At 43.1% G+C, this 16,404-nt stretch overlaps 1 protein-coding gene across 3 annotated transcripts in view; it reads right to left on the reverse strand.

The window, feature by feature from the left end:
- LOC130358171 (zinc finger protein OZF-like) overlaps positions 1–16,404 on the reverse strand; it is a 141,365-nt gene that overhangs the window by 66,362 nt on the left and 58,599 nt on the right. For all 3 annotated transcript variants that reach the window (XM_056561031.1, XM_056561029.1, XM_056561032.1), the window contains exons 2-6: positions 12,260–12,363; positions 11,984–12,145; positions 10,494–10,620; positions 10,305–10,396; positions 10,068–10,176 (exon numbers count right to left, since the gene is read on the reverse strand). In XM_056561031.1, the coding sequence (XP_056417006.1) occupies positions 10,068–10,176; positions 10,305–10,396; positions 10,494–10,620; positions 11,984–12,145; positions 12,260–12,337 (568 nt within the window). In that variant the 5' untranslated portion in view covers positions 12,338–12,363. The remainder of the gene's footprint in view (positions 1–10,067; positions 10,177–10,304; positions 10,397–10,493; positions 10,621–11,983; positions 12,146–12,259; positions 12,364–16,404) is intronic.

A 16,404-nucleotide genomic window follows, 5' to 3' on the forward strand; every position in this document is an offset into this window, starting at 1 on the left:
GCCCTTGGTCCTTAACCCCTTAAGGATGCAGGGTTTTTCCGTTTTTGCATTTTGATTTTTTCCTCATCACCTTCTAAAAATCACAACGCTTTCAATTTTGCACATAAAATTCCATATGATGGCTTATTTTTTGCGCCACCAATTCTACTTTGCAGTGACAGTCATTTTACCCAAAAATTAAATGTTCGGCAAAATTGAAGAGAAAAGTTCATTTTGTAACTTTTGGGGGCTTCCGTTTCTACGCAGTACATTTTTCGCTAAAAATGACACCTTATCTTTATTCTGTAGGTCCATATGGTTAAAATGATCCCCGACTTATATAGGTTGAATATTGTCGTACTTCTGGAAAAAATCATAACTACATGCAGGAAAATTTATATGTTAAAAATTCTCATCTTTTGACCCCTATAACTTATTTATTTTTCCGCATACGGGCCGGTATGAGGGCTAATTTTTTGCGCCGTGTTCTGAAATTTTTATCAGTACCATTTTTGTATTGATCAGACTTTTTGATCGCTTTTTATTCATTTTTTCATTATACAAAAATACGCCATCTTGGACTTTGAATTTTTCTGCGTGTACGCCATTGACCGTGCGATTAAATTAACGATATATATTTATAGTTTGGACATTTCCGCACGCGGTGATACGACATATGTTTATTTTTATTGACACCGTTTTTTTTTTTTTTTATTAGGGAAGGAGTCAAATGACCTTTGTTAACTTTTTTTTTGTTAACTTTTTTTTTTGCAGTGTTATAGCTCCCATAGGGACCTATAACACTGCACACACTGATCTCCTATGCTGATCCCTGCAAAGCCATAGCTTTGCATGGATCAGCGAGATAGGGGCTCCATTGCTCAAGCCTGGAACTCAGGCTTGAAGCAATCAAACCCCGATCGGACGCGGCAGAGACAGGTAAGGGGACTTCCGCTCGCGTCCTAGCTGATCGGGATATCGCGATTTTATCACGATGTCCTGATCAGCCCAACTGAGCTGCCGGAAAGCGTTTACTTTCACCTTCAGACGCGGCGGTCAACTTTGAACGCCGCATTTGAAGGGTTAATTGCGTGCGGCACAACGATCTGTGCCGAGCACTGTTAGCCCAGAGTCCCGGCTATGAATAGCAGCCGTGACCGACACGATGTGACCCCGTTTTAAACACCGGGACCGGGCGTACAGATACACCCTACGTCCTTAAGAGGTTAACCCCTTAAGGAACAGGGGTTTTCCATTTTTGCACTTTCATTTTTTCCTCCTTACATTTAAAAAATCATAACTCTTTAAATTTTGCACCTAAAAATCCATATGATGCTTATTTTTTGCGCCACCAATTCTACTTTGAAATGACATCAGTCATTTTACCCAAAAATCTACGGGGGAAAAAAAATCATTGTGAGACGAAATTGAAAGAAAAAAAACGCCATTTTGTAACTTTTGGGGGCTTCTGTTTCTACGAAGTAAATTTTTCGGTAAAAATGACACCTTCTCTTTATTCTGTAGGTCCATACGATTATAATGATCCCCGACTTATATAGGTGATTTTGTCGTACTTCTGAAAAAAACATAACTACATGCAAGAAAACGTATACGTTTAAAATTGTCATCTTCTGACCCCTATAACTTTTTTATTTTTCCGTGTATGGGGCGGTATCAGAGCTCCTTATTTGCGCCGTGATCTGAAGTTTTTAGGGTATTTTTTTTGTATTGATCGGACTTGTTGATCGCATTTTATTCATTTTTTCATGATATAAAAAGTTGGGTTAAATGATCTTTATTAACTTTTTTTAAACTTTTTTTTGCAGTGTTATAGCTCCCATAGGGGATTATAACACTGCACACACTGATCTCTTATACTGATCATTGTTATCCCATAGGGGGCTATAACACTGCACACACTGATCTCTTATACTGATCATTATTATCCCATAGGAGACTATAACACTGCACACACTGATCTCTTATACTGATCATTGTTATCCCATAGGGGGCTATAACACTGCACACACTGATCTCTTATACTGATCATTATTATCCCATAGGAGACTATAACACTGCACACACTGATCTCTTATACTGATCATTGTTATCCCATAGGAGATTATAACACTGCACACACTGATCTCTTATACTGATCATTGTTATCCCATAGGGGGCTATAACACTGCACACACCGATCATTTAAATTGATCACTGATTTCTCATAGGAAACCAGTGATCAATGATTCTGCCGTTTGACTGGTCATGACTGTATCTCAGGCACTGAGCAGTCATTCGGCGATCGGACACCAGGAGGCAAGGTAGGAGACCCTCCTCGTGTCCGAGAGCAGTTCAGGATTCCGCGATTTCGCCGCAGACATCCCGAACAGCCCCCTGAGCTAACCAGCATTGTTTTACTTTCACTTTAGACGCAGCGTTCAACTTTGAACACCGCGTCTAAAGGGTTAATAGCGCGCGCTATTAGCCACAGGTCCCGGCCGTTGTTAGAAGTGTTAAGGCCCCGCGTTATAGAAAGGGAAAGGACTCAGGACGTACCAATACGTCCTTGGTCCTTAAGAGGTTAAGTACCAGGGAGCAAAGGCGTACCTGTACACCCTTGGTCCTTAACACCTTAAGGACCAAGGACGTACCGGTACGCCCTTGGTACTGCTCCGGTGATATAAAGCGGGGTTACACGGTAACCCCGCATCATATCACGGTGGGCCCGGCATCATAGTGAAGCCGGGACCCGCCGCTAATAGCGCGCAGCGCCGATCGCGGCGCCACGCGCTATTAACCCTTTAGCCGCGCGCTCAGAGCTGAGCCGCGCGGCTAAAAGCGAAAGTGAAAGCTGCCGGTTTTCTCAGTGGGCTGTTCGGGATAGCCGTGGCGAAATCGCGGCATCCCGAACAGCTTACAGGACAGCGGGAGGGACCCTACCTGCCTCCTCGCTGTCCGACCGCCGAATGACTGCTCAGTGCCTGAGATCCAGGGATGAGCAGTCAAGCGGCAGAATCATCGATCACTGGTTTCCTATGAGAAACCAGTGATCAATGATAAAGATCAGTGTGCGCAGTGTTATAGGTCCCTATGGGATAACAATGATCAGTATAAGAGATCAGTGTGTGCAGTGTTATAGTCTCCTATGGGATAATAATGATCAGTATAAGAGATCAGTGTGTGCAGTGTTATAGGTCCCTATGGGATAACAATGATCAGTATAAGAGATCAGTATGTGCAGTGTTATAGGTCCCTATGGGATAATAATGATCAGTATAAGAGATCAGTGTGAGCAGTGTTATAGTCTCCTATGGGATAACAATGATCAGTATAAGAGATCAGTATGTGCAGTGTTATAGGTCCCTATGGGATAATAATGATCAGTATAAGAGATCAGTGTGATCAGTATTATAGTCTCCTATGGGATAATAATGATCAGTATAAGAGATCAGTGTGAGCAGTGTTATAGTCTCCTATGGGATAACAATGATCAGTATAAGAGATCAGTATGTGCAGTGTTATAGGTCCCTATGGGATAATAATGACCAGTATAAGAGATCAGTGTGTGCAGTGTTATAGTCTCCTATGGGATAATAATGATCAGTATAAGAGATCAGTGTGAGCAGTGTTATAGTCTCCTATGGGATAACAATGATCAGTATAAGAGATCAGTATGTGCAGTGTTATAGGTCCCTATGGGAGCTATAACACTGCAAAAAAAAGTGAAAAAAAAAGTGAATGAATATCATTTAACCCCTCCCCTATTAAAAGTTTGAATCATTAGCTCCATCTATGCCCTTCTTCTTTATACACTTCGGACTGATCCACTACCTTTTCGGATCGGTTGGGAGAGGGAATTAGCCACAGCATTCGATGATGAAGAGTGGGAGAAAGCATTCAGACTTTGCCATAAGTTGTCGATTTCCTGCAGGGCACAGGAAACTAATTACAAAATTCTAACAAGATGGTACCGGGTACCAACCCTTTTATCCAAATTTTACCCAGGTGTTTCTGATGCATGTTGGAGATGTGGTGAGCCAGGAGGGTCAATGTCCCATATATGGTTATTATTTCCGAAACTGACTCCTTTTTGGTCCCAAGTACTGGATGTAATTCACCAATTGACGTCTATCCGTTTACCTGTGTCCCCAGGCCCCCTTCTTCTCTCCATGCTCACACCCTCTTTGCCAAAGTGGTCCGCTTTATGCTTTTGGCGGCTCGTACGGTCATCCCCCGATTGTGGAAATCTTCCTCTGCTCCCACATACACTTCTTGGCTCTAGGAACTCTCCCATCTACATAGGATGGAGGAGTTGCTGGCAGACTCCAGAGGGCAAGTGGAGAGACACTATCTCATATGGGGACCGTGGATATCCTCTCTCCTCTGACACATACAGAACTCTCCACTTGAACTCTCAAGAAATGTCTACTGACTGATACCTTGAGCGTGTGCCCTTACATATGATGTCAGTCTGTCCGATGTTGGGGTTCTCGCCAGTGCACCGTGCTGAAAGGTTAGTCCTCTCTCTCTCTGCCTGTGTTTTTCTGTCTCCTTCCAACTCCTCCTGTCTTCCTTCCGGTCTACCTGGGAGCCTTCTCCCTTTCTCATTTATTCTTGCTCTTCTCTTTTCTTGTAGGAACCCTTGTGCCAGACTAGGTGCTGATATTTTATTGTCTGCCATGTATGCCTAAGTGTTTATTGTTGTCATGTTGGAGTCCTAAAAGACTAGTGTTACTGCTCCTAATATGACTTGTGTGCCATACTACCTGTCTATTTCTTTTGGGCGCATGTGCACCACATATTTTGGCCCCTTGGTCACTTGCACATTTACTACTTTGTATGTTTAAAATCTTTAATAAACTTTGACTCACCCCCCTTTTCCCATAAAAAAAAAAACAGGGTAAATAAAAATAAAAATAAACATATAGGGTATCACCGCGTGCGGAAATGTCCGAATTATAAAAAAATATCATTAATTAAACCGCTCGGTCAATGGCGTGCGCGCAAAAAAATTCCAAAGACCAAAATAGTGCATTTTTGGTCACTTTTTATAACAATAAGTCCTATCAATGCAAAAATGGTACCGTTAAAAACTTCAGATCACGGCGCAAAAAATGAGCCCTCATACCGCCCCATACACGGAAAAATAAAAAAGTTATAGGGGTCAGAATATGACAATTTTAAACGTATACATTTTCCTGCATGTAGTTATGATTTTTTCCAGAAGTCCCACAAAATCAAACCTATATAAGTCGGGGATCATTTTAATTGTATGGACCTACAGAATAAAGATAAGGTGTCATTTTTACTGAAATATGTACTACGTAGAAACGGAAGCCCCCAAAAGTTACAAAACGGCAGGTTTTTTTCAATTTTGTCACACAATGATTTTTTTTTCCGTTTCACCGTAGATTTTTGGGCAAAATGACTGACGTCATTACAAAGTAGAATTGGTGGTGCAAAAAATAAGCCATCATATGGATTTTTAGGTGCAAAATTGAAAGAGTTATGATTTTTTAAAGGCAAGGAGCAAAAAACGAAAATGCAAAAACGGAAAAACCCCCGGTCCTTAAGGGGTTAAACCCACAAAAATTCCCCTTGGTAAGTCAGGATCTTTTTTGTTACTTCACTTAACCCAGCAAAGGTTTAAAACCTCTATAGGGGGTCCAAAATTCTGAGCTCACAATTGCCGCATCTATGAAAGCGCAGGAATTGGAACGGTGTCTTTTCACCAGATGAGTGGGCCAAAGCATATAAATATATTTACTCTTCTTTGAGATGTGTATTACATATAGAAGCCACTATAAAAACAAGATGGAACTATACCCGCTGCTCGCCTAAAAACTATACAACCTACAGCTTCAGATCTTTGCTGGTGTAACTGTAATCAGAAGGGACCCCTACTACATGTTCTATGGTCCTGTAACTGCCCCCTATTGGAGAGGAGTAGAGACCTTAGTGAGGAATCTTACAGCCTACCCCTTCTATTGTCCTGGCAGCTGGTGTTACTCCTATTGGGGTTAGACAAATTCCCTTCTCACTTTAGATGTACACTCTTATGTATAACTCTCAGTACGTACCGCCCCTGCATTCGGTGAACTAGATCTGATAGCTGATCTTTGAGCTCCACCTAAGTTTTACAAGTTATAGGTTATTTGTTATGTTTGCTACCGCTTTTTTACATCCAACATATAAAATATCATCAGCCTTCTATGATTGTAACACACATACATTCTTTACGTGATTATATTCGTTTTATGCAATGACAATTGTTACTATGCACTGTACATGATGACTACCTATGTTCTGTATTAATGATACCTTAAACTGTTATTTTGAAAATACTTCAATAAAATACTTTGTGTCCTGTTTTTATGTTAACCATATTTTATGGTTCAAATATTTATTTGAAAAGGTGGTGTTAGTGGAATGTTGAAGTTTAATTTTTTTGTAAAATTTTCAATTGTCAGACATGTGATCGACCCAGCTAAGACATGACAAGGATCTGATAAGACCCAGCTAAGATATAACAGGGATCTCATAAGACCCAGCTAAGATATAACAGGATCTGATAAGACCCAGCTAAGATATAAGAGGATCTGATAAGACCCAGCTAAGATATAAGAGGATCTGATAAGACCCAGCTAAGATATAAGAGGATCTGATAAGACCCAGCTAAGATATAACAGGGATCTGATAAGACCCAGCTAAGATATAACAGGGATCTGATAAGACCCAGCTAAGATATAACAGGGATCTGATAAGACCCAGCTAAGATATAACAGGATCTGATAAGACCAGCTAAGATATAACAGGATCTGATAAGACCCAGCTAAGATATAAGAGGGATCTGATAGGACCCAGCTAAGATATAAGCGGATCTGATAAGACCCAACTAAGATATAAGAGGGATCTGATAGGACCCAGCTAAGATATAAGAGGATCTGATAAGACCCAGCTAAGATATAAGAGGATCTGATAAGACCCAGCTAAGATATAACAGGATCTGATAAGACCCAGCTAAGATATAAGAGGATCTGATAAGACCCAGCTAAGATATAAGAGGATCTGATAAGACCCAGCTAAGATATAACAGGATCTGATAAGACCCAGCTAAGATATAAGAGGATCTGATAAGACCCAGCTAAGATATAAGAGGATCTGATAAGACCCAGCTAAGATATAACAGGATCAGATAAGACCCAGCTAAGATATAACAGGGATCTGATAAGACCCAGCTAAGATATAAAAGGATCAGATAAGACCCAGCTAAGATATAAGAGGATCTGATAAGACCCAGCTAAGATATAAGAGGGATCTGATAAGACCCAGCTAAGATATAACAGGGATCTGATAAGACCCAGCTAAGATATAACAGGATCTGATAAGACCCAGCTAAGATATAACAGGATCTGATAAGACCCAGCTAATATATAACAGGATCTGATAAGACCCAGCTAAGATATAAGAGGGATCTGATAAGACACAGCTAAGATATAACAGGATCTGATAAGACCCAGCTAAGATATAAGAGGATCTGATAAGACCCAGCTAAGATATAACAGGATCTGATAAGACCCAGCTAAGATATAACAGGATCTGATAAGACCCAGCTAAGATATAACAGGATCTGATAAGACCCAGCTAAGATATAAGAGGATCTGATAAGACCCAGCTAAGATATAAGAGGATCTGATAAGACCCAGCTAAGATATAAGAGGATCTGATAAGACCCAGCTAAGATATAAGAGGATCTGATAAGACACAGCTAAGATATAACAGGATCTGATAAGACACAGCTAAGATATAACAGGATCTGATAAGACCCAGCTAAGATATAACAGGATCTGATAAGACCCAGCTAAGATATAAGAGGATCTGATAAGACCCAGCTAAGATATAAGAGGATCTGATAAGACCCAGCTAAGATATAAGAGGATCTGATAAGACCCAGCTAAGATATAAGAGGATCTGATAAGACCCAGCTAAGATATAACAGGATCTGATAAGACCCAGCTAAGATATAACAGAGATCTGATAAGACCCAGCTAAGATATAACAGGATCTGATAAGACCCAGCTAAGATATAAGAGGATCTGATAAGACCCAGCGAAGATATAAGAGGATCTGATAAGACCCAGCTAAGATATAAGAGGATCTGATAAGACTCAGCTAAGATATAACAAGATCTGATAAGACCCAGCTAAGATATAACAGGATCTGATAAGACCCAGCTAAGATATAAGAGGATCTGATAAGACCCAGCTAAGATATAAGAGGATCTGATAAGACCCAGCTAAGATATAAGAGGATCTGATAAGACCCAGCTAAGATATAACAGGATCTGATAAGACCCAGCTAAGATATAAGAGGGATCTGATAAGACCCAGCTAAGATATAACAGGATCTGATAAGACCCAGCTAAGATATAAGAGGATCTGATAAGACCCAGCTAAGATATAACAGGATCTGATAAGACCCAGCTAAGATATAAGAGGATCTGATAAGACCCAGCTAAGATATAACAGGATCTGATAAGACCCAGCTAAGATATAACAGGATCTGATAGGACCCAGCTAAGATATAACAGGATCTGATAAGACCCAGCTAAGATATAACAGGATCTGATAAGACCCAGCTAAGATATAAGAGGGATCTGATAAGACCCAGCTAAGATATAACAGGATCTGATAAGACCCAGCTAAGATATAACAGGATCTGATAAGACCCAGCTAAGATATAACAGGGATCTGATAAGACCCAGCTAAGATATAACAGGATCTGATAAGACCCAGCTAAGATATAACAGGGATCTGATAAGATATAAGAGGATCTGATAAGACCCAGCTAAGATATAACAGGGATCTGATAAGACCCAGCTAAGATATAACAGGGATCTGATAAGACCCAGCTAAGATATAACAGGATCTGATAAGACCCAGCTAAGATATAACAGGGATCTGATAAGACCCAGCTAAGATATAACAGGGATCTGATAAGACCCAGCTAAGATATAAGAGGATCTGATAAGACCCAGCTAAGATATAACAGGGATCTGATAAGATATAAGAGGATCTGATAAGACCCAGCTAAGATATAACAGGGATCTGATAAGACCCAGCTAAGATATAAGAGGGATCTGATAAGACCCAGCTAAGATATAAGAGGATCTGATAAGACCCAGCTAAGATATAACAGGATCTGATAAGACCCAGCTAAGATATAACAGGATCTGATAAGACCCAGCTAAGATATAACAGGATCTGATAAGACCCAGCTAAGATATACCAGGATCTGATAAGACCCAGCTAAGATATAAGAGGATCTGATAAGACCCAGCTAAGATATAACAGGGATCTGATAAGATATAAGAGGATCTGATAAGACCCAGCTAAGATATAACAGGGATCTGATAAGACCCAGCTAAGATATAAGAGGGATCTGATAAGACCCAGCTAAGATATAACAGGATCTGATAAGACCCAGCTAAGATATAACAGGATATGATAAGACCCAGCTAAGATATAACAGGATCTGATAAGACCCAGCTAAGATATAAGAGGATCTGATAAGACCCAGCTAAGATATAAGAGGATCTGATAAGACCCAGCTAAGATATAACAGGATCTGATAAGATCCAGCTAAGATATAAGAGGATCTGATAAGACCAGCTAAGATATAACAGGATCTGATAAGACCCAGCTAAGATATAACAGGGATCTGATAAGACCCAGCTAAGATATAACAGGGATCTGATAAGACCCAGCTAAGATATAAGAGGATCTGATAAGACCCAGCTAAGATATAACAGGATCTGATAAGACCCAGCTAAGATATAACAGGGATCTGATAAGACCCAGCTGAGAAAAAAAAAAGAGGGATCTGATAAGATATAACAGGGATCTGATAAGATATAACAGGATCTGATTAGATATAACAGGATCTGATAAGATATAACAGGCCTTATTACATGTCCCAGGGTCTTTTTTAGGTCATGAGCCGTTAGTATAAACTCATCAGTCTGGCAATTGTCTTTCTAAATCCATTATTACATACCTGGGGCAACACTTCCTGGAATTATTACATACCTGGGGCAACACCTCCTGGAATTTCCTCCTTCACTTCCCTCATACACGGGTGATGGCCCCAAATCATTTCTTCTTCATTCTCCACTTTAATATTAGTCAGATCTCCCCCCTGATGTGACATATAGAACAATTCACTACAATACAGCAGACAGGAGGAGCAACAGAGACCCCCATAATCTACCCCCACATCTATGACTGCAGGACCCCCTATAGAGATATAGGATCAGCCTCATCTACCTGATGGTTCTCTGGGACATTTCCCTCTGGACAGTCCTGGGAATACAGAGGGCGGGGACACCTCTCGGGTGAATTTCTATCAATGACTCCATCTGTAGGGAACACACAGGGAATAAATACATCAGTGCTGGATAGATTTCTATGTTACTAGGTAGTGAGAATGATATATATATATATGTCTCTTCTTACCTTGTGATGTGAGGGGCCGGTGATCCTCCATCATGACTATGTCCTGGTACAGATCCTTGTGTCCTTCTACATACTCCCACTCCTCCATGGAGAAATAGACCGCCACATCCTGACACCTTATAGGAACCTGACACACAATAATACCGTCATCACCAGACCCCTCCATTACATGTCCCAGCAGTGTCACCTCTCTAATCATCACCAGACCCCTCCATTACTGTGTAATGTCCCAGCAGTGTCACCTCTCTAATCATCACCAGACCCCTCCATTATTGTATAATGTCCCAGCAGTGTCACCTCTCTAATCATCACCAGAACCCTCCATTACTGTATAATGTCCCAGCAGTGTCACCTCTCTAATCATCACCAGACTCCTCCATTACTGTATAATGTCCCAGCAGTGTCACCTCTCCAGTGATCACCAGACCCCTCCATTACTGTATAATGTCCCAGCAGTGTCACCTCTCCAGTCATCACCAGACCCCTCCATTACTGTATAATGTCCCAGCAGTGTCACCTCTCCAGTAATCACCAGACTCCTCCATTACTGTATAATGTCCCAGCAGTGTCACCTCTCCAGTCATCACCAGACCCCTCCACTACATGTCCCAGCAGTGTCACCTCTCTAATCATCACCAGACCCCTCCATTACTGTATAATGTCCCAGCAGTGTCACCTCTCCAGTCATCACCAGACCCCTCCATTACTGTATAATGTCCCAGCAGTGTCACCTCTCCAGTCATCACCAGACCCCTCCATTACTGTATAATGTCCCAGCAGTGTCACCTCTCCAGTCATCACCAGTCCCCTCCATTACTGTATAATGTCCCAGCAGTGTCACCTCTCCAGTCATCACCAGACCCCTCCATTACTGTATAATGACCCAGCAGTGTCACCTCTCTAATCATCACCAGACCCCTCCATTACTGTATAATGTCCCAGCAGTGTCACCTCTCCAGTCATCACCAGACCCCTCCATTACTGTATAATGTCCCAGCAGTATCACCTCTCCAGTCATCATCAGACCCCTCCATTACTGTATAATGTCCCAGCAGTGTCACCTCTCCAGTCATCACCAGACCCCTCCATTACTGTATAATGTCCCAGCAGTGTCACCTCTCCAGTCATCACCAGACCCCTCCATTACTGTATAATGTCCAGCAGTGTCACCTCTCCAGTCATCACCAGACCCCTCCATTACTGTATAATGTCCCAGCAGTGTCACCTCTCATCACCAGACCCCTCCATTACTGTATAATGTCCCAGCAGTGTCACCTCTCCAGTCATCACCAGACCCCTCCATTACTGTATAATGTCCCAGCAGTGTCACCTCTCATCACCAGACCCCTCCATTACTGTATAATGTCCCAGCAGTGTCACCTCTCCAGTCATCACCAGACCCCTACAATACTGTATAATGTCCCAGCAGTGTCACCTCTCCAGTCATCACCAGACCCCTCCATTACTGTATAATGTCCCAGCAGTGTCACCTCTCTAGTCAGCAGCTCCATCATCTTGTTGATGAGCTCCAGAATCTCCTGATGACTGTTTCCCTTATGTATTAGTGAGTGCGGTGGAGACCTTGATATAGGAACCTTCTCCCTGCTCCGGCCTTCACCCTCTTCAGTCACCATCTTCACTACCGTGTAATCCTGTGTACGGAGAGAGACATTGAGGTCACTTTATATCTTCACCTCTCCAGCCATGTCTGAGCTTTATGAAGAGATAGAAGACATGAGACGGACATGATCTCCAGAATCCCTCACCTCTCCGGTCAGCAGGTAGATGATCTCTAGGGTGAGGTGTAAGATTCTCTCAGCCATCGGTTCTCTGTCCTTCTCCATCCTTAGGGGGTCAGCGAGGAAAATAGCTACATAGGGAGGAAAGAGAGAGCAAGTCATATAACATCTCACCCCACTAATAGAGAACTGGAGAGGGGGAGCGAATCATATAACATCTCACCCCACTAATAGAGAACTCCTACTGGAGAGGGGGAGCGAGTAATATAACATCCCACCCCACTAATAGAGAATTCCTACTGGAGAGGGGGAGCGAATCATATAACATCCCACCCCACTAATAGAGAACTCCTACTGGAGAGGGGGAGCGAGTCATATAACATCCCACCACACTAATAGAGAACTATTACAGGAGAGGGGGAGCGAGTCATATAACATCCCACCGCACTAATAGAGAACTCCTACTGGAGAGGGGGAGCGAGTCATATAATATCCCACCCCAATAATAGAGAACTCCTACTGGAGAGGGGGAGCGAATCATATAACATCTCACCCCACTAATAGAGAACTGGAGAGGGGGAGCGAATCATATAACATCTCACCCCACTAATAGAGAACTCCTACTGGAGAGGGGGAGCGAGTAATATAACATCCCACCCCACTAATAGAGAATTCCTACTGGAGAGGGGGAGCGAGTCATATAACATCTCACCCACACTAATAGAGAACTCCTACTGGAGAGGGGGAGCGAGTCATATAATATCCCACCCCGATAATAGAGAACTCCTACTGGAGAGGGGGAGCGAATCATATAACATCTCACCCCACTAATAGAGAACTCGTACTGGAGAGGGGGAGCGAGTCATATAACATCCCACCCCACTAATAGAGAACTCCTACTGGAGAGGGGGAGCGAGTCATATAACATCCCACCCCACTAATGGAGAACTCCTACTGGAGAGAGGGAGCGAGTCATATAACATCTCACCCCACTAATAGAGAACTCCTACTGGAGAGGGAGAGCGAATCATATAACATCCCACCTACTCATAGAGAACTCCTACTGGAGAGAGGGAGCGAGTCATATAACATCTCACCCCACTAATAGAGAACTCCTACTGGAGAGGGAGAGCGAATCATATAACATCCCACCTACTCATAGAGAACTCCTACTGGAGAGGGGGAGCGAGTCATATAACATCTCACCCCACTAATAGAGAACTGGAGAGGGGGAGCGAATCATATAACATCTCACCCCACTAATAGAGAACTCCTACTGGAGAGGGGGAGCGAGTCATATAACATCCCACCCCACCAATAGAGAACTATTACAGGAGAGGGGGAGCGAATCATATAACATCCCACCCCACTAATAGAGAACTCCTACTGGAGAGGGGGAGCGAGTCATATAACATCCCACCCCACTAATAGAGAACTCCTACTGGAGAGGGGGAGCGAATCATATAACATCCCACCTCACTAATAGAGAACTCCTACTGGAGAGGGGGAGCGAGTCATAAAACATCCCACCCCACTAATAGAGAACTCCTACTGGAGAGGGGGAGCGAGTCATATAACATCCCACCTCACTAATAGAGAACTCCTACTGGAGAGGGGGAGCGAGTCATATAACATCCCACCCCACTAATAGAGAACTCCTACTGGAGAGGGGGAGCGAGTCATATAACATCCCACCCCACTAATGGAGAACTCCTACTGGAGAGAGGGAGCGAGTCATATAACATCTCACCCCACTAATAGAGAACTCCTACTGGAGAGGGAGAGCGAATCATATAACATCCCACCTACTCATAGAGAACTCCTACTGGAGAGGGGGAGCGAGTCATATAACATCTCACCCCACTAATAGAGAACTCCTACTGGAGAGGGGGAGCAAGTCATATAACATCCCACCCCACCAATAGAGAACTATTACAGGAGAGGGGGAGCGAATCATATAACATCTCACCCCACTAATAGAGAACTCCTACTGGAGAGGGGGAGCGAGTCATATAACATCCCACCCCACTAATAGAGAACTCCTACTGGAGAGGGGGAGCGAATCATATAACATCCCACCCCACTAATAGAGAACTCCTACTGGAGAGGGGGAGCGAGTCATATAACATCCCACCCCACTAATAGAGAACTCCTACTGGAGAGGGGGAGCGAGTCATATAACATCCCACCCCACTAATAGAGAACTCCTACTGGAGAGGGAGAGCGAGTCATATCACATCCCACCCCACTAATAGAGAACTCCTACTGGAGAGGGGGACCGAGTCATACAATATCCCACCTCACTAATAGACAACTCCTACTGGAGAGAGGGAGCGAGTCATATAACATCCCACCCCACTAATAGAGAACTCCTACTGAAGAGGGGGAGCAAGTTATATAACATCTCACCCCACTAATAGAGAACTCCTACTGGAGAGGGGGAGCGAGTCATATAACATCCCACCCCACTAATAGAGAACTCCTACTGGAGAGGGGGAGCGAGTCATATAACATCCCACCCCACTAATAGAGAACTCCTACTGGAGAGGGGGAGCGAGTCATATAACATCCCACCTCACTAATAGAGAACTCCTACTGGAGAGGGGGAGCGAGTCATATAACATCCCACCCCACTAATAGAGAACTCCTACTGGAGAGGGGGAGCGAGTCATATAACATCCCACCCCACTAATAGAGAACTCCTACTGGAGAGGGGGAGCGAGTCATATAACATCCCACCACACTAATAGAGAACTCCTACTGGAGAGGGGGAGCGAGTCATATAACATCCCACCTCACTAATAGAGAACTCCTACTGGAGAGGGGGAGCGAGTCATATAACATCCCACCCCACTAATAGAGAACTCCTACTGGAGAGGGGGAGCGAGTCATATAACATCCCACCCCACTAATAGAGAACTCCTACTGGAGAGGGGGAGCGAATTATATAACATCCCACCACACTAATAGAGAACTCCTACACGAAAAGGTTGTAGCTGGTAGTGGTAACATAGTTCATGTCATCATTCATCTCTTGAACAACTACCCCCATCATTGCATTGTCATGTATACTTAGTACTGTTATTAGGTATGTGTTTCTATTTTGTTTGATCACAACTCATTTCCCCCGAGTGATCCCAAACTGTTTATTTTTTCTTAACTTTATTCTCCAAATGCTATTGCTCCCCGCCCCTTTTCACACCTGATTGCCATCCTCTGGCAATTTGCTGGCTCAGCCTAGTACTATATATTTGAGCCAATAGGTCTGGAGCCATCTAATACTGCCATCTAAAGTGCTTCTTAAGTGTGACATCAAGAATTATACCAGAATTGAACAAAAAGGGAACTAACTCAACATTATAACTACAAAAGTCAGTCACTCTTTTTCAGGAAAAAAAACCAAATACCAAACATGCACACACTCATTATTAACATAATTGCAATACATTTTCTCTTCTATCCCCCACCAATTTCTACGGTGGACTCTATATACATCTGTCCATGCCTCCTTCCCTCACCTATGTATTGCTCGCATGCACTGCTCACCATCATAAACCACCCAAAGTCACCTCATTCCATGGTACAGCACAGAAGTCGCTCCATCACTTCACCCAGCCATCTGCTCTCCCTCTTCTTCCTTCTGCTGGGGACATTGCTCCTAACCCTGGCCCACCTTTCACTAATACTTGCTCTACACTACCTGCCTCTTGCGGAACCACTACAAACTTTAACTGCGCTCTCCTAAACTCTCGATCTGTGTGCAATAAGCTCACCCAGATACATGACTTATTTCTCACTAATTCTCTTAATCTGCTGGCTCTCACAGAAACATGGATACAACCTTCTGACACTGCTTCTCTCGCTGCTTTATCTTATGGTGACCTTCACTTTTCCCATACCCTCAGATCTGATACCAGGCATGGTTTAGGAGTTGGGGTGCTTCTAGCCCCACAATGCACTTTTCAAGTCATCCCCCCATTACCCTCACTCACGTTTCCCTCTTTTGAGGTCCACACCCTCAGGCTCTTCCGCCCATTGTCTCTCAGAGTGGCGGTCATCTATCGTCCTCCTGGTTCTCCCCAAATGTTCCTGGATCATTTTGCCACCTGGCTCCCTCACTTTCTTTCCTCAGAAACACCTACACTCATCATGGGTGATTTTAATATCCCCAT

The sequence above is a fragment of the Hyla sarda genome, chromosome 2, assembly GCF_029499605.1.
Source record: "Hyla sarda isolate aHylSar1 chromosome 2, aHylSar1.hap1, whole genome shotgun sequence".
NCBI lineage: Eukaryota > Metazoa > Chordata > Amphibia > Anura > Hylidae > Hyla > Hyla sarda.